General features: G+C 35.6%; 1 protein-coding gene across 1 annotated transcript in view; it reads left to right on the top strand.

The window, feature by feature from the left end:
- The window catches only part of lrp1b (LDL receptor related protein 1B), a gene marked incomplete at its 5' end in the record, with an annotated part of 277,806 nt that overhangs the window by 210,158 nt on the left and 48,857 nt on the right, over positions 1-18,791 (top strand). Inside the window, 11 exons of the mRNA XM_015391547.1 lie at positions 1,871-2,054; positions 2,139-2,224; positions 4,790-4,912; positions 9,289-9,470; positions 9,773-9,972; positions 12,001-12,189; positions 12,323-12,471; positions 12,742-12,835; positions 13,037-13,153; positions 16,267-16,386; positions 17,150-17,269. Coding sequence (XP_015247033.1) covers positions 1,871-2,054; positions 2,139-2,224; positions 4,790-4,912; positions 9,289-9,470; positions 9,773-9,972; positions 12,001-12,189; positions 12,323-12,471; positions 12,742-12,835; positions 13,037-13,153; positions 16,267-16,386; positions 17,150-17,269 — 1,564 coding nt within the window. The remainder of the gene's footprint in view (positions 1-1,870; positions 2,055-2,138; positions 2,225-4,789; positions 4,913-9,288; positions 9,471-9,772; positions 9,973-12,000; positions 12,190-12,322; positions 12,472-12,741; positions 12,836-13,036; positions 13,154-16,266; positions 16,387-17,149; positions 17,270-18,791) is intronic.

The following is an 18,791-nucleotide window of genomic DNA, read 5'->3' as shown; positions in this document are numbered from 1 at the left end:
ATATATATATATATGTATATGTATATATATATGTATATATATATATATATATATGTATGTATGTACTATATGTATGTTTATCCTTTGCTATAAAGAGATTTAGATGTTTATTGAGTATTGCTGTTTAATTCTAAATTGAAAAACAAATAACGATGATCATTGTAAATGTCCCAATGCATTTCAACAGAAAATAGGAACATTAATCCTTTATAGGGCAGGTTACTATTTCTGATCACTTGTATACCCCTTACAAAGGGAGTCCCCCATCCCTCAGTGAGATCTAGAAGCACAAGAACTATATCCAGCCATTCAGCAAAGATACTGCTACATGGCTGTGCATCCTATTTTGGCATTGGGCCAATTAGATGAGCCCTTGAATGATATATTACTGACTGCAAATTAAGTTGGAAAAAAAAAGTTAACTCGTCAAGAAAAAAAAGGTAAAAAGCTATTTGAAGAGTTAAAAAGTATATAACCCCAGTTATCAAATATATTTAGATTGATAAACTTAAAAATGTGGCAGTATCAGCATTCATGCCTCTAAGGTTATGTTGTACCAAATAAAAATGTGTTTCTTTTAATCAGTGTTTTTTTATGAATTTCTCATAGAAGTACTTTTGTTATTGTTCTTAATATTCGGGAAAGTTGGCATTTCTTGTAATTATATTGACATTCATTTTTGCCATCAAAATATCCATTTTTTTTTTAATGTTAAAAAGGTAATAACATCTTATCCTGGATTCCAATAACACTATTGGGTTGAAATTTTGATTTTCTAAGTATTTTACTGAGTGCTTTGTAAAGGGTTAAGCAAATTGGATGGAAAATAAAAAGATGATGAAACCAATTTCTATAGACAAATCATTTAATAGATCTGTTGCTCTACCGACAGGATTTCTAGATTGTCCCAAATTACCTTTCTGTTTCCCAGTGAAACAGACAATATTTTCACTTTAGTTTAGACTATATTTTTCACCTGCTCCGAAGGCTTTATCAATTCTTGGTACTTTTGTTTGTTTGTTTGAAATCTTTTATATTCTGGTTTAGTAAAATTAAACATGCTACTTAAGTTTTTTTCTCTTACCCTGGAAGTTTCCCTACATATCTTACTAAAAAATAAATCTGTCCTTTTACCTCAGCAATAAGCCAGTCCTTTTTCTAGCTCCTAAGCTTGGCTTTTATGTTAGTGTTTTGAAGTATTTAAGATGATTTAGAGACCAGAGGGTTATCTTATAGAAAATCACAACATTAATATATAGCAAGTAAACAAGCCTGATAGAGCTCCTGAAGTAAAATTCTGTTGAACAACTCTCTGAGGCAGTCACCGAAATCAGGTGTTTTTTTGCAATGTTCAAGAAATGTTAACTAAGAAGTCTGCACCTGTTGACAGGTATGTTGGTTTAAGCAAGGCACCTTATTTTTTTTATTTTTTTGTCTTTTAGAAATTTTTTAACATAAGTTCAAAATCAATATTTTATTTGATTAAATTCTAATTTAGACAATTTATATTTAATATTATTATGTTTTAGCTTTATTTTATTTTAATTACTAAATGTATCCTTTTCTTTAATGGGAGGGTATGTAAACTTTCAAGCACAACCATATTTTATTTTATTTTTTTCAATGTACAGTAAATTGTTGGTTTGATAACTTTCGTGTCCACTTTCATTTATCCAAAGTTTATAAAAAGGAGTCTTATTGCTGGTAAGAACAACAACATATTCCTTAAAAAAAAAAAGAAAACGGGTTATAGGTGCAATATTTATAAAAAAAAAAAAGAGGAAGTTTTATGGAAATTATTTTAATGTGTCAAAATATTGCATGATCCAAGAAATGTTAAACCATAAACATTTTTTGTTTTTATTATCAGTGCAAATGCTGGCCTGGTTTCTACCTGAAGGATGATGGGAAGACTTGTGTGGATGTTGATGAATGCTCAACTACCCTCCCTTGTAGTCAGCGCTGCATCAACACCTACGGATCCTTCAGGTGTCTGTGTGTGGATGGTTATGAACCTGTGGATCGCAACCCCAACACATGCAAGGCTGTATCAGGTCAGTTCAGTTGATATCTCAACTTAAAAGAATTTCCTCACATATTAGTATAAGTCCCTTGAGGCCATGCTTTCTATATTTCAGCTGAGGAGCCCTTTCTCATAATGGCAGACCACCACGAGATCCGCAAACTGAGTGTGGATGGTTCAAATTACACCATCCTAAAACAGGTAACGTATATGTTACTTATATTATTAAAAAAACTTAAATCACTCAAGCTTTTGCAGTCTCGATTTCTGTTTTTAAATTCGACATAATCTCTAATAGTTAATTTCATTTTTGCAATTAAATTTAATAATTTTGGAAAATATAAAAAAATATATATAACAATGCTGGTCTTTGTACTTCTTGGCATCCCCTGGTCAAAGGTTATAAAAAAAAAAAAGAACTTAAATACTCACTGCTGCAACAGTATAGCATCCAGTGTCTGAAAAGTGAGAGAACTGTGTGAGATAAACTATTTCTCAATGTTGGAAAGTAAAAACATTTTCATTAAATCACTATTAGAGAGATGTGGCACAGTTTTAGTTTGAGTAAAATGCGACTGTGTAAAGTCTTTGTAAATCTATTCAACTGGGGTTTCAATGACTGAAGGACGCAGGGATTTAATCAGCATTTGCTTTGATTAATAAAATGGATGCATAAAATAAATGTTAACTCTTTTACTTTCTTTATAACTAAAAACATTAGTGAAGAGAGATGTTTTCATTTGATAGGGTTTCAGATGATTTGAAAGTGATATTTCAATCATTATAAGGTTAACTGCTGCTTTGGGCTATGCTTGAATCATACAGTTGATTATCACTGAGGGCAGGATGTGATTTTACTTTAGCTCACCTCACAAGTATCCTACAGCCTTTTCTCACAATCAAATTAGCCTCTTCACTCAGCCCCTAACCTCACATTACCAAGGCATGTGTGATTACACTTTTTTTTAACCAGTCAATCATTCATCTTACATTTAGTTTGCATAAATATCTCCATGAAGATAATAGAGAGAAGTAAATTTTGGATTATAGAGAGGTTAAGGATCTGATATCAAATGTATATTTGAAAGATGATGAGCGAATCAGGCTTAATTACTGTCTCTTATCTTTTCAGCTTTCCCATTTTTTTCACTTTATGAGAACATTAAATCATTTTTCTTTGTTACACTCAAAACATTCAGAGGTATTTTTTTATATATATATCAAATTTTAGCGCAATAGCCCCCATCACAGTAATCAGACAAGAGTAAGAAACCATGAAAAACTATTGTATGTGTATATAAAAACTAGTGAATATAAAAACATGAACTAAAAAAACAAAAACAAAACTTTAATGGCGTCCCTTTTAGTATGCTGTTATTACATCTGTTCTGAGATCCAAATTGTGGTTATGTTTTAAAATAGTTTTTCAAGCTTTGAACATCCAATCCATTGTGGTGCAGCCTTAACTTACAGGGGGGATGGGGAGGTTTATGTTAAATCAGACGAGCTAATTCAGTTTAGTTGGTAGAAAACTTTGATAAGACATTCACATTAATTGTGCACTTGATAAATCTTGACTTTATGTTGGTGAAAGTATACATAGTTTAAAGAAGCCCAGATAGTCCTGATTGCAGTTATAATTTTGTCACGTAGAAGACACAACAGAACATATGGAAGATAGTTCTATGAGACCAAACCAGATGTTACGGCCGTCAATCAAATCTAAATATGGTGGAAAAAGGAACACCAAATCACCCTACACACAATATTTCACACAATAAGTGTGAAATATGGTGTTGGTAGAGGAATTATGCAAGAATGTTTTTGTGATGGGAGAATGGTTAAAGCTTATTTCATAAGCACTGCATATGTACCCATTCATTTTCATTTAAAGTCTTCCACTGCCAGGCAATGAAATGGGGAAAAAAAGAGGTAGGAATAATTTTTCCAAAACTGTTTGGAAACCTCTATCCCAGAATCTTGAAAATTTGTGACAAGTACGTAAATATATTATCTGTGTGAAGCTTTTGCACCATTTGAATGACACAAAACAATACAAAAAAATTCAAATTCTCTTGGCTTTTTAATTTTTTTTTATTTAAACTCAGTTGAAGACATCTAATCCGTATATTTTATGCAATCCTCAGGGTAAATTAATAAATGAAAGCACTTGAGTTCGAGAATTACTGGTAAAAGAAAAATGTGGTGCCATCCTTATAAAAGATACTTGGAGTACAGAAAGGTTCCCTCAGGAACCTTTGCGACCTGTCTGTGAGGGTGTTGATGATCTGATGATGAGATTTCATTGCACCTGTCAGAATGTCTGACATCTGTTCTAGGCTCCTACAGTGTGAGACAGCAGGGTGGGGGCTCTTGTTTGGTGTGCTTCACTATCTGACTGACAGCTGGATCCTAAGAGCTAAACATTGAAGAAAAGTACCTCACTCTGCTGCTTTGATCAGACTTCAGCTTGCTCTACAGTCAATTTAAAAATGACTTGTATTGCTGAAAGCACTGAGAGCTATGGGATATCCACCAAAATCAATATTGCCTGGGCTACAAAAATCACATCACATATACCTAATGTAAAAAATAACATGAGACTATTTTTCTTTCTTTTTTTTTTAGTACTGCAAGTAAACATCAAAAATATTTTTGTTGTGCTGATAAAAAAAAAAAAAAATTGCACATTTATGGTGACAGCCAAAGGCATTTTGATTTGTTTTTACAATACATAACAAATTTTTGTTTTTTTGCAATGTATAGGGCCTCTACAACATCATCCACCTAGATTTTGACTACAAGAAGGAATTCATCTACTGGGTGGATTCAACCAGGCCGAGTGGTCGAAAGATCAACAGAATGCGCTTAAATGGCAGTGACCTTAAGGTAACTCATGAAATTTGTTGGCTTAATTGACCAACTTTTTATATTTTTTCACCTTAGAATTGAATCATTGTGCTTGCTTTCTTAAACATATTTCAGTTAATATCTGCTTTAGTTATTCATTACTCTTATAAAAATTTGTAGATAAAAACATTTTCTGCTTTTGAATAGCACACGTGGTAAAAGTGGCTCATTAACACTGCTCAGCTAAAGATAGGTGTCTTTTATTTTTTACATAGTCTGCATTATTGATTTTTTTTTGCATCAGGAAAGAGCATCTTCCTTGCATAATGGGCATAGATGTAGTGTCTACAGAGATAACTAATGGCTGTCAGATGAATGTGGCATGCATCATGTTACAAATGCACTCTCAGGTGTCGTCAGCAGGTTCAGTAAGGTTGGGGGATCGAAACCCAGATAGAGGGGATGATGGAACATCACGATAACACTTTGTTAGTCTTCATGTCACATCTCATTAGCTTTTGAGCATTGAGCATTAGGGTTATTTAGGTATATTACATCCACAGTCTGATCTTGAGCTACTGACACCACTTAGCAACCTAGCTAAGAAAGATCCATAAGCCTCTGACATAGGTCGATTAGATGGTTACGGATATGAATGGTCACTTGCACACATTTGCTATATGAAGAAAAGAACACATTAAAATACCTTTATGTATTTTGATCCCAAAGGTCATTTCAGTGATAATCATTTGTAAATATAACTAATAGACAAACAGTTTTGTGGCAATAGCTGGCGATTTTAATCACACCTCACTCTCTGCTACACTTTCAAAATTCCAATAGCCTGTCAGCTGCTCCACCAAAGAAAATCTACTTTGGATTTGTTTTATGTACATGTTACTATGTCAAGGACTCCATCCTCTTTAAAACAAAACCTCATGTTGGGAACTCGGTTCACAATCTTGTTTTCTTCTGCTACGAGTATAGCTCATTTTATAAGAGGCAAATTGTATTAAAGAGGCATGTAAGAAGCTGATCACAGGAAGCTGAAGAAGCTCTGCATGGTTGTTCTGATGCTATAGACCCGGGTGCACAGCTTAACCCACATTGAAAGCACATCAATATCTGAGCACGTAAAGGACTATATAAACTTCTCTGTGGATAACACCACCCCCATCACAACAGGAAGGTGCCTCCTCAATAATAGACCCTGGATCACCATATATCTAAAGGAAGTGCTAAACAAGAAAAAAGGTTTATGGAAGGGAGACAGAGAATTAATTGAAAAGTGAACAAAAGTAGCCTCAAGATAAGAGAAAATAAGGAAGCACACAGGTTGAGGTTGGAAAACAAGCCCCAGCAGAACTATGTCAGAGATTTGTGGTAGGGATAAAGAAAATCACTGGCTTCAAGCCGAAGGAAAATCAGATATTCAGATGGAAGTCTGGACAGAGCCAATCATGTCAATACATTCTTCAGGTTCAGTTCGGTGAACTGTCATGCTTTTAGTTGTTTGATCTCAACCATACCAGGAGATGGTGATGTTTCCTCTGCACTTCAACTGTGTATCTTTGAAAGTTGTGAAGAGACACCTGGAGAAATTGTAATAAGTCACCAGTTCCTGATAATGTCAGCCCCAGAGCCCTGACGGCATGTGCAGAGCAGCTTTGTGGGATTCTATGGCACCTCTTCAACCTTAGCCTGACCCAGAGACAGTTCCAGTGATGTGGAAGACCTCCTGCTTTGTTCTAGTACCAAACAATCCTCAAAGACTCTAGACCTGCTGCCTTGACACCCCATATCATGAAGGTACTAGAGAGACTTCTGTTGGTTCACCTCAGCAAGCAAACAAGCAGCTGCCAGGACCCCCTAGAGTTTGCTTATCACAGTTAAGTTGGAGTTGAAGATGCCATTATACACCTGCTTCAGCAAACCTACTTTCATTTAGACAAGGCAGACAGCACTGTGAGAATCATGTTATTTGATTTCTCCAGTGCATTTGATGAGATTCAGCCCATAACTTACTTTGTGAGATACTCCAGAAGACTCGGGAGGAGGCATCAACAATTGCCTGAACTAAAGACTACCTGACAACAAACCACACTTTGTGAGGCGGAAGGGTCAACTGTCTAATCAAATAGTCAGTTGTACAGTAGAACCACCAGGGATGGTACTCTCACTATATCATTTCATTCTGTAACCACTGACTTTCAGTATGACATTAATTCCTGTCATCTGTAGAAATACTCGAATGACTCTGCAGTTGTTGGGAAAGAAGCTGAGTACAGGGATCCTGTTAGTAGTGTTGTGGCATGGTGTGAAACATTTTTTTAAGTATAAATGTCAAAAAAATAAGTCCAATAAATTCCAGTTTCAGAAGAAATAGAAACATCCGTGAGGGTTTCAGAGGGGCGGGTGCCTATCTCCAGCAGTCTATGGGCGAGTGGCTGGGTACACCATGGACAGTTCGCCAGTCTGTCACAGGGCAACACAGAGACACAAAGAAAAACAACAATGCACACACTCACACCTAAGGACAATCTTACAGTAGCCAAATAACCTAAGATTCATGTTTTTGGACTGTGGGAGGAAGCTGGAGTAACTGAAGAGAACCTTCGCATGTGCGGGGAGAACATGCAAGCTCCATGCAGAAAAACCTCAGGCCGGGAATTGAACCTTGAACTTTCTTGCTGCAAGGCAACAGTGCTACAAACTATGCCACAGAGCAGAAACGTGTGCAATCAATGTCATGAGTGAAGAAGTGGAGGTGGTAGAGGATTATAAATACCTTGGTGTTTACCTGGACAATGCCTGAAGATGCAATCGTGAAGCCATCTAAAGGAAGGTGCAGAGGAGACTGTATTTGTTAAAGAAGCTTAGGTCCTTCTGTGCAAAATTTCTCATTCACTAGTTTGATTTTATTGAGTTAATAGAAATTAATATGTATATGACTTTTTTATAAGTCCTAATTTCATTCTATTGTTCAGAATAACTTCTCCACATTAAAAGTACAAAATGTCAACATTTGAATAAGCCTTTTAAAAATATAAATAAATAAAAGAAAAAAGTATTTTTCGTGACCTGCATGCTAAATAAAAGTTGGTTGGACACAATATTTTTCCTTAGGCATTTTAAGCTAAACATATCAAGATCTCTTTTATATTCGAATATGACCTTTTCAGAATGTTAAGAATAATCTTTTATAACATGAAGGGTCTTTACAAAGGTTTGTGGAGATTCTCGGCAGACCATAGGCTCTCCATTAAGTACAATACAGCATGAGAGCTGAACAGTCTTTTTAGCATGCATCAAACATCTGTATCAATGTGCTAAAGCTCCCGGTGGGAGAGAAAGATGCAAACTACACCAAGGATAGGTTGTGATGGTTCTTTGGAGACCAAAGGAAGTTGGATTTTTTTTCAGGCAGCAGCCTAAATATGTATAGTGCTTCCCAGGTTACCAGAGGAAATCCAATAATTTACATTGAATAGTGAGAGTGTCAAGAAAGAAGTAAAACCACCCAAAAAAAATTCAAACTCCTGGCCTAGGATATTCTTGCATGGAATTTGCATGTTCTTTCTGTGAATGCATGGGTTCTCTCCAGGTGTTTTGGCTCTGTCCCACAGTCCCTGCTTGAGGAATTAATTGCCCTTAGTACCTAGCATGTGGTAGTGTCCCTGTGTTTCCCTGGGTTTAACCTGGCAAGGCTATAGCCTCTCTTTAACTCAAAGATTATTGCCCCCCATAATCGTAATGTACAAGTGGTAGAACATGGATTGGTGTAACATTGGTATGTTCAGTGCTTCTTTTCCTAATTGGAGGTACTTATGTCTTTATCTCATTTTGAATTCTCTGTTAGTCTGCCACCATATGGTAACAAGGAAGACATTTGACTGTAGAGATTGATTTTAGAGAAATCACTTGTGGCTCCTTGACCTTATTAAACGAGTGCAAAACTGCAATGCCCCACCATGAGACTAATCAAGTAATGACCCAATGAGAAATCCTTCTGCTTAGAGAAACTAGCACTTATAAAATTAGCACTAGGAAAATGTAATACTAGAACATGAATACAAAATTTAAAAAAATCAATAAAGGTTTCCTGTAGTTAAAGAAAATACCTGCTATAGCACAGATACACATATGAAGGGATGAATGTTTCCTTAAAAACTAGCATTAGAGGCATGCTTTTATCTCAAGTCAGAGAGACAACATCACAAAGCCATTCAGTTTGGGAAGTTAAGAGAGCAAAAAAGCAGTGAAAATACAACACCAATTGTGTTTGCCATAGCTTTTTATTTTACTATAAACACATTTTGCCTATTCTTTTTTTCTGCACTGTCATCAGCTAAAACTTTTGTCTTTTAAAAACACTTCAAGTTAATTCAATCGATTTCCTTTCTGTTTTTGTACAGATTGTCCACAGGACAGCAGTGCCCAGCGCTTTAGCTGTGGATTGGATTGGTAAGAATCTGTACTGGTGTGATGCGGAGAAGAAAACACTTGAAGTGTCCAAAGCAAATGGCCTCTACCAGACCATCCTGATCAGCTCAGGTCTCAAAAACCCCACAGATCTTGCTCTTGATCCTCAGACAGGGTGAGAATATTACAACTTCATATTTTGCAATATTCTGAAGGGATTTTAGGGTCTTTTTTTTTTTCTTTTTTTTTTGCTGTTGTCTAAGATTTTATTAGATGGTTGTTACATATGTCATCAATGGAAAAGAATTAGCAGAACTATTTTCTTTTTACTATGTGATTGCATTGCACGTTTTTACTTTCTTACTTTGGTTTGTCTGCTTAATATTTTGTATTGAATTATTTAATAAATAGTGCTTCATTTTAATGGTTCCTTCTTTCACATACAGCTTTTCTCAATTCTGCAATATTCCTGACTAGGTATGTGTTCTGGGTAGACTGCTGTGAGTCCCCTCAGATTGGACGTATTGGCATGGACGGCCGGGGGCAAACGGTTATCATTGACACAGAGATCTATAGCCCCACTGCTCTTACTATTGATTATACCAACAAGAGACTGTACTGGGCAGACGACAACCACATCCTATTTTCCAACATGGATGGATCCCAGAGACGCAAAGGTGAAAAAAATGGTGTAACATATATTTCACATTTTGATTTTGATAGCATGGCCAAATTAATGGGAATTTACCCTAAATTGTGTAATGAGTTTTAAAAGTAGTGCTCTTCATGTGAATTATTTTGCAAAACTGTCATTTTTTTTTCTTTTATTTGTTTTATATTGTCATGTTGTAATCACAAACTTCAATGTACTTCATTTGGATTTAATGTGAGAGCAACACAATTTAGTGCATGACATTGAAGTGAAGAATTTGAGGCATGGTTTAATAACTCTACATGTTTCTAATGAATAATATTCATAAAAGTGTGGTGTGTATTTGGGTTCAGACTTTCTTACTCTGGTTTCTCAAAATGCAACCCAGTTGCTTTCTTAAATGGAGCAGACAGTGCCATTCATTTTAGTATGAATAGTTCTTTTTTTTTTCTTCTGTGAATGTTGCAAAGGTTTGTTAAAATACATTAGTAAAGAAATCACATTACAGATACCAATATTCACATCAAACAGGTTTGAAATAGCCGTACAAAAGTTTAGCGATGGTTTAAGTTTGATAAGCTCACAGAGTACCATCTAATTTGTGATCCAAAAATGGCACACCTGCAAATGTACAAAGATATGCCAATTTTCCAGGCACACAGGATAGGAAAAAGCAAGATTAATCACAAAAACAGCCAAGAGACATTTCATAAATCTAGAGGAGTAGCCGAGATCTGCAGCTCATTTGGGAGAATCTGTTGAGAGAAAAACTGTTAGTTATGGATACTTCAAATCTTCCCTTAGGTAAGAAGTCAAAATACAATTAATTGTTGTAGGAAAGTTATAAGAATGAGAAACATGATGCTGTAGGGTGCTGTCCACCATGATGAAGAAAACTAGTTTGAGTTGATGGGAAGAAAATATAAGAAAACCCGTTGGCTGCAAAAGAACCTATGCAGCTTGAACTATGTTGTAATAATTTCACTGAAAATCCAAAAAGCTCTATTTCTTTTTAAATTAAAATTGCAATTGGATTTTATTCCAATTTTCCTCTCCAGTAAACTCAGGCAACATATTTGTTGACATAATTGAAAAAAGAAATTGAACAATTTTCTTTGTTGATCCAAACATTTTATTAAAATAAAATAGCTTGGTGAGAGTCCTTGTAATAAATGCAGAATACAGAGGAAAAAAAACAAGTTGGTGTTTTAAACAGTTTCACTCTACTGGCATAGTTTCTGAACATTTAAGGTAATCAAAATACCTGAGACCTCACACAGTTGTCTTTCTTAAAACCAAAGTATTATCCAGACGAAAGACAAAGATTTTCTCTTTGGCTCAAGGGCTTTTTTTCTCATATTTAGAGCCCATTGTTGCAGGACTTTGCCACTTCCTTGAAATGTTCTTCCTTGTATTTCACATTCATGGATCTGCATGCTAGCTGCAAGTCTTTTCTGTTGCAGCAGACCCACTTTAAGCATAATAAAGTACCATATTACAGGGCTGAATGGACAAATAGTGTCCTGTGATTAAATTCAGTGTGACCAAAAATTGGTAATTGCTCCTGCAATTCGGATATTAGGATTTTTAAGGATTAATTGCCCAGCCCTAACATGTCCAGCCCTAACATGTACCTTTCATCAGGACAAAAACCATTGACTTTCAGCCAGAGTTATGGTTTTGATCAGATTAAACAGTATGTTACATTGACTTAGTCCGGACTTAAAGGTTTAATAGACATCTTCTACCCATTTCGTGTGTTTAGGATGAAACACTGAGGGAAAAGTTCAGGCTATGAACAGCTTTTTGAGAGGTAGTTAGATCTACAGTTTTTAAACATTTGAAAATCATGTAAAATTCCCATTTTCCACTATTTTGTGTTCATTTATGACATAAACATGAAGTATAGCCAATGGATACAGGTGGTTTTAAGTGAATAACATCTTGTAAGATTGATTTTGTTAAATGTGTTAGACTGTTTTTATTTCCAGGGAGTGTTAAATTGTGATAACTCTAAAGAATACAAAATTTAATAGATGACTTCCTTCTCTAGTGTCCTATGACCACATCCAAGGAGTAATGGCACTGACTCTGTTTGAGGACTTTGTGTACTGGACTGATGGGAAGTCCAAATCACTCCGACGTGCTCACAAGACTACAGGTACTCAAGCGATTGAGCTTCTCAACTCCTGGCAAGCCATCAAATCCATTAAGGTCTACCACTCACTACGGCAGCCTGAAGGTACATAGCACAATAAGCACTCAAGTGTGAATCATTCAGCTAATAGTTCCCCTTTTTTTTTTAGTTTGAAGGAAAAAAAGCATTGGTGTCAGACAGTTAGAGCTCTGTCTTGTACTTGTATCCCTATCTTCAGTACCCAAGCACCAGTGCCAGATTGCAAATGGTGGATGCAGCCATTTATGTCTTCTTTCCCCTGGTGGGGAACACAAATGTGCCTGTCCCACAAATTTTTACCTTGCTGCAGACAACAAAACCTGCCTCTCCAACTGCACCTCCAGTCAGGTCAGCTCCGTTATTCCTCCTCCCCCCCATGTCTACACCTGCTGTGATCATGTTGTTTGCTCCTCTGTTCTGATCAGTACTATTCCACCTGAAGGCAAATTGCTTTAACTTCATGGGCTTTTATTTTCTGACATGAAGGGTGAAGGAAATGTTTAGGTATTGATTTTAACTCTGGCTTTGAAGAATGTAGAAGTCTAACCAGGTAGGTGGGAATGCATGTTGACTTTAAATTGTGTTCTTCTTTTCCTTGTGATTTTTATTCCAACATAGTTCCGCTGTGGGACAGATGAGTGCATTCCTTTCTGGTGGAAGTGTGACACGGTTGATGACTGTGGGGATGGCTCAGACGAACCCCCTGATTGCCGTGAGTGGAATGTTATTTTATTTTTGCCTTTAAAATGGTTGCAACCTTTAAAAAAAAAAAAAGCGAATCTAGGCCAACAACATTTTATTCTCTTTGCTTACTTCTTCTTGTCAAATGTTCTGTCACAGCTTTTACTTCCTTTGTAAGATCTGTTCCATTTTGTATCTAAACGTACACATCATTACACTTCTTTACAAACAGCGGAATTCAAATGTCAGCCTGGGCGTTTTCAGTGTGGCACCGGCCTCTGTGCTCTTCCTCCCTTCATCTGTGATGGAGAAAACGACTGTGGTGACAACACAGATGAAGCCAACTGTGGTAGGGGCAACAGAAAACTTATTTTACTGGAATATTTTGTAAAAGTCACTCACTTTTTACAATTAATATGTTAAAAGCATTAAGTGTAATTGATAGAAAATATTTCATACTTGGGGAATGGGGATAAGAAATTACTGTAAATTAATAAATAAAGGCAAGAAATAATTTTGGTTAACATGAAAAACCTTATCCAATCTAATTATCAAACACACATTCTCTACAGAACCATAGATGATGATTAAATTAGTGTGCAACTAAATGCAAATTAGATATTAGCCTAAATATAACACAGTTTGGTAATATTTGAAGGTTATCAGAGGTATTTTTCTTTTTATGTGATAATGATCCAGAAATCTAAAAATAAGGATAGCAATAATATGCAAAAAACAACTGTATACTTTTTGAAGTATTTGTATTTTTGAAAACTCTAGCACATACTGAGTCTACTTTTATTCTTCTTGTTTTTGCTTTTTCTTGTTTCCGGCAATCTTTGAGTCCACATGAAATCCATATGGGATTCCCATAATCCATTTATAACTGGTTGGCCCCTAAGCTTAAAGCCCATCTTTAGCAAATGAAGAGGTCTTTCACTTCAGTGGACAGAGAGGATCAGAGGGGAGTTCAGCGAGAGCGGCAGTGGAACAGTAAAGAGAACGCAAGAAGAAGCTGGAGGAGAGGCTCGCAAAGAACAACATGCAAAACCACTGTCAGATTTACTGTATAGTAATCTATGCATTTAACATTGCAATACTTTCAGTCATTGCTACTTTAGTACAATCATATCCACTATTGACTGCATGTAAGATACCTTTATTCTATTATCAATTGTTTTGCCAATCAGCTTGCACATAACTCAACTAACCTCACACCACTTGTGTGTTTGTAAGAACTGCTGTAAGAAATAAATGTATCCATTGAAAATGGATCAATAAATTCTATATATAGTATTATTCAAAAAATGATTTAACCTTGAACAGATTAGTTGTAGGGTAACCTGACAGCTTAGATGGAAGTCTGTGTCTTTACAGGTTTGCAAATGCAGCGGACTCATAGATCTGTCAAGGTGAAGGATATAACAGTTCTAATATCTGTACACATAACTATTATGGCCCTGTTTGTGTTAGTGTGTTGCATTAATCCAAAATAAGTACATAGATGTGTGTGTTTTTAATGGAACTTAATAGGTGCCTAATATGGTAAAGGAGTAGCAAAACTTTAGAAAGCTGCTGTAACTACTTGCTTTTGAACATTTTAACAACCAAGATATCAGTTGAATAAAACATATCCTGGACTATAATGTAACCCTGATCAGTTTGTACCTGTATATTCAGTATTCTCAGTATTATTAAACAATTGATTAATGTAAAACACACTAAGCCATAATACCTAGAGAAACACAGCTCCTCACTTGCTTACTTTTTTCTTACATTTTCCAACTTTGACATTACATTGTTAAAAGTTGAGATGTTAATTTGAGAATTCTTACAGTGTCCCTTGAAAAAAAAAAAAAAAAAAAAATTAAGTACTTTAAAGCAAAATATGCTTTTAGTCGCAGTCCCAGTCGATGTTAGAGCTGCACTCGTTTTAGTATATATAGTTATTGCACAACATATTATCGCATTCCTGTGCTGGTATTGAATATACCATTGCACTTGTTTATCTTATTTATTGGTTGGAATGATTTTTTTTCCTAGAATTCTGTAGGTAAACGGCCTCGCCGGATTCCTTCATTTAAATCTGCTGTTACCCCTAACAACCGTATACGATTTCCTGTTAAGGTCTCGCTGTTCGAACTTCACAATAAAGGTACAGGTGAAGCATGACAGTACATACAGGGAGACCATACATTTTTCGAAAAGCCCCAGAAGTGCTGAAAAAGTAGATCCCTTTGGTTTATCCAGAGCTGCGTCTAGATGACAGATTCAGCTGTAATTTTTAACAGAGTGGCGGAAACGGGCTTCCATATTTTAGTGTTAGGATATCCAGACTAGATTTATTTTTGACATATTCTGATAGTGGTGAGTAGGAGACCAGAAAAGAGGGAGTTAATGTCCTGAAGAGAGGCGTTGACCGACCGGAGGAGCTGATGTCCTGAGGAATTCACAGTTTTGGGAACGAAGTCTAGCGTCCCTCCATCCATAACTATTTTGCCAGAAGTCATGAACAAGGGCTTTTGAAGTTTTTAATTATATTGATTTTAATATTAAATTTTATCTCTACTCTTTTGTATATATATATATATATATATATATATATATATATATATATATATATATATATATATATATATATATATATATTTATTTATTTTTTTTTTTGCTGCTGTTATGCTATTTCTTTTTCCTGAGAGATGCTTGCTAATAAAATACTATTATACTTTAGCACACGTACATAAAAGCCTTTACTTCGAGTTATCTATTTTTTGAAAAGGTCTCCAATGGTTTGGAACCTTTTTATATGTGGTTTCTGTAAAATAAAATAGGAGCTATTTTAAAGGTTACCAATAGCCAAAACTTATTTATACACCATACTAGAGACCTGTAGTGTCAATGAAAATTCCAACCACTATTCCATCTGTTAGTTCGGCCGGATCCGTCGTGAATTCAGGATTACCGGAAGATAATTGATGATGTCGGCAGCAAGATCGTCCACCTGGCTGTTGCAAGAGACAGTTAGAAGGTCGGCGAATCAAGTCCCCCACCATAATGATCTCTCAGAATCCTATCATGATAATATTCTACAGGCATATGTCACCTGAGATCAGAAATAAATCAGCAGGCATTTCAAGTTTTTACAGAGAAACACAACAATGCAGCTGCAAACAAAAAACAAAAATGCATTAAGATGTCAACCAGATGTTTAATGGAACTCCAGAAATGTTGTATTTTAATGATAAACTATTTTCTTTAATCTTGACCCAAACTAACGGATTCACTCAGGTGGCTTCTTGGTAAGACTTGCAAAGTTTATAATTAGGGGCTGTCCTGAGCTTTTTATTTCTGTTTATCTTTTCTCACTTCTTTTAATCAGTTTGTTGATTAGATTTGCCCTTGGTCCATTTCCTTTGGTCTGAATTTTCTCTATCTCTTTCAATTTCCAATTTCCCTCTTTAGAGACCTACATCTGCCTGTCAGGCCAGTTCAAGTGCACCAGAAAACAGAAATGTATCCCCTTAAACCTGCGCTGCAACGGTCAAGACGACTGTGGTGACGGAGAGGATGAGACAGACTGCCGTAAGAATCTGCACATTTATTTTTATTATCTTTGAGTATCTATTACTAAGGCCTTGGAAAAACAATTTTTTTTTGTTTCTACCAACACCAACTGTATTTTATAGACAAAAAAAAAACCCTTATATTTCATGCCTAGAGTTGAACTAACTTTTAATTAGTAGCACACTATGAGGATGGCATAGTCCTTATTTGGCATTCCAGAGACAACCTCTGATATGGCCAGCTTTTGTGAAAAGGGATTAGAAATTGAATCACATTGACGATAAGAGCAGATTTTGTCTGCAATGATGTAACTCATCAGGATATCACACCCTATTCAAGACTTTTCACCGGATGCGTTTGTCTTTGCGATGATTACAGAAGGGGTGAGAGAGAGGCAAGGAGATTGCAGGAAAGTCAGGAGGGGAAAAAAGACTTTAATTAAAGTGAAGCTAATTACTTCAGCCCTGCTTAAACTTCCAGCATGATTGGATGTGTTTTTGAATGCACCTTTGTAATGAACACAGCACCACTGAAAATTAAAATGCTATTTGAAACAATGTCACATTATATAAAAAAGGAGCTGCTCTTACCTTGTTGTAATATAGCAGAGAAAAAGGGGGGCAAATGAGATGTGGGAGGCATAATTTGCTTTCTCACTGCGTCTTGCATCTATGGCTTTCCATGATGACTCAGGTCTTTTTACATAAATGATTTCATCCACAAAGAGGAAATATGTTGCCCTTCTTTTTGCTCACTTTTTGTTTTTTGGGTCTAAATACAGCTGAAAGCACCTGCTCCCCCGACCAGTTCCAGTGTAAGGCCTCCATGCACTGCATTTCCAAGCTTTGGGTTTGTGATGAGGATCCCGACTGTGCAGACGGATCAGATGAGGCCAACTGTGGTAAGTACTTTCCCAGAAAGAACTTTCATCCAAAAATGGTTTAGTTTGGGAAAACTTTACCCTTGAGTTGACGTCCAACACAGCTAAATCTAAATGCCTTCAAGGCAACCTGCCAGCATTGTCAAAAGACTTTTGTTCAATTAATAATATTACTGAAATGGTGATGCCTACTAACAGTATTATAATTTCTAAATCACAAATACTAAATCATGAAAGCTCTTCTGCAGCTTGAACAGACATGACATGAGTTTAAACTTTCTGTGAACCTACCATGGGGGGGTTAGTTTGTAGTGGGAAAGGCCCATTGCATCATGCTAAAAAGAGAGGTTTATTAAATTGCCAAGTCCTGTAGCAAAACCAGAAGGTTGGCATTATTAGTTCATTGATCCAACAAGGGTTAGAAATGTCTGTTAAAGCTGGTTTATCAAACTCCTGGAGACTTTTGCTGATAAAAATACTTGTATTGGAAAGAAAACTCAGTTCACCCCAAGAACTTTAGTTTTTGACCTATCACTTTTGACCTATCACAAAGAAAACTCTCAAAAGGGGATATGGGTTATTTTGTGAAACATGAAATATTTGAAAACTGCCCCTAAGCCTTCACGCCATGTTGAATATGTATGACAATATTTTTTTGTTTTTACAAGACTTTGCTTGGTCTAAACAATAAAGTTATCCTTGGTTGCATCAGCTACAACTTGAGTAGTTAATAGAGCATAAAGCATTATGCTGCTTTTAGATTTCACCTCTTTTGGAAACCGAATGCTAGAAACTTAAATCCTTAACATTCAAGGGCTGCAAACATAACAGAAACAATAGACACTGTGAAACAATAATAGGTGCACAACCTCAGTCGCAGTATATGTTGGTTTAACATTTTTATTTGACCTGTGGATTATTTTCTTGAGTTTTTTTAAGGGAAGAGGATTTCCTTTCACAAAAAAATATTTTTCTAATACGAATACGACTATTATGTATGAGATTAGTTTATTTACTCACATTTTATTCACAACTATTTTTAGATGAACTTGGTTGTATTTGATTTTTGTGGCTCTTAGAGGTAACCTAATGTTTTTAATAATGGATCCAATCTAGAGTAAATATACATTTATTATCTTTTTTAAATTATTTATTAACATGTTACAAAGGTGTTTGGCATTAACCTTTTCCTGACAAAGTACAGGGACTACTACAGTCCTCCAACCAGCTACATGGAAAACTAAGATTGTTCCCAACATTAACATAAATGTAGCTTAAAATAATGTCAGAAATGTCAGAAATCATTACGCACTGTGTTGGTCATTAGTGCATTTATATTATTAATTGAATTACTTTGTCTGAATCAGCTGATTGCGGCCCATTGGTAAGAAGTTGATACAGTCTGATATATTACGGCTGGGATACTAAAGAATATTTTTTTTAATCTTTTGTTTATAGATTAAATTTTATTGTATGAATTTAGTTAACATGAAAACATTTTACCTGTAAATCTGGGATTTTTCATGTCATTAATTTCAACACA

The sequence above is a fragment of the Cyprinodon variegatus genome, unplaced genomic scaffold (assembly GCF_000732505.1).
Source record: "Cyprinodon variegatus isolate N-32 unplaced genomic scaffold, C_variegatus-1.0 Scaffold546, whole genome shotgun sequence".
Taxonomy (NCBI): Eukaryota; Metazoa; Chordata; class Actinopteri; order Cyprinodontiformes; family Cyprinodontidae; genus Cyprinodon; species Cyprinodon variegatus.
The sequence above is the reverse complement of the archived record's forward strand: the minus strand, read 5'-3'. Positions and strand labels throughout refer to the sequence as shown.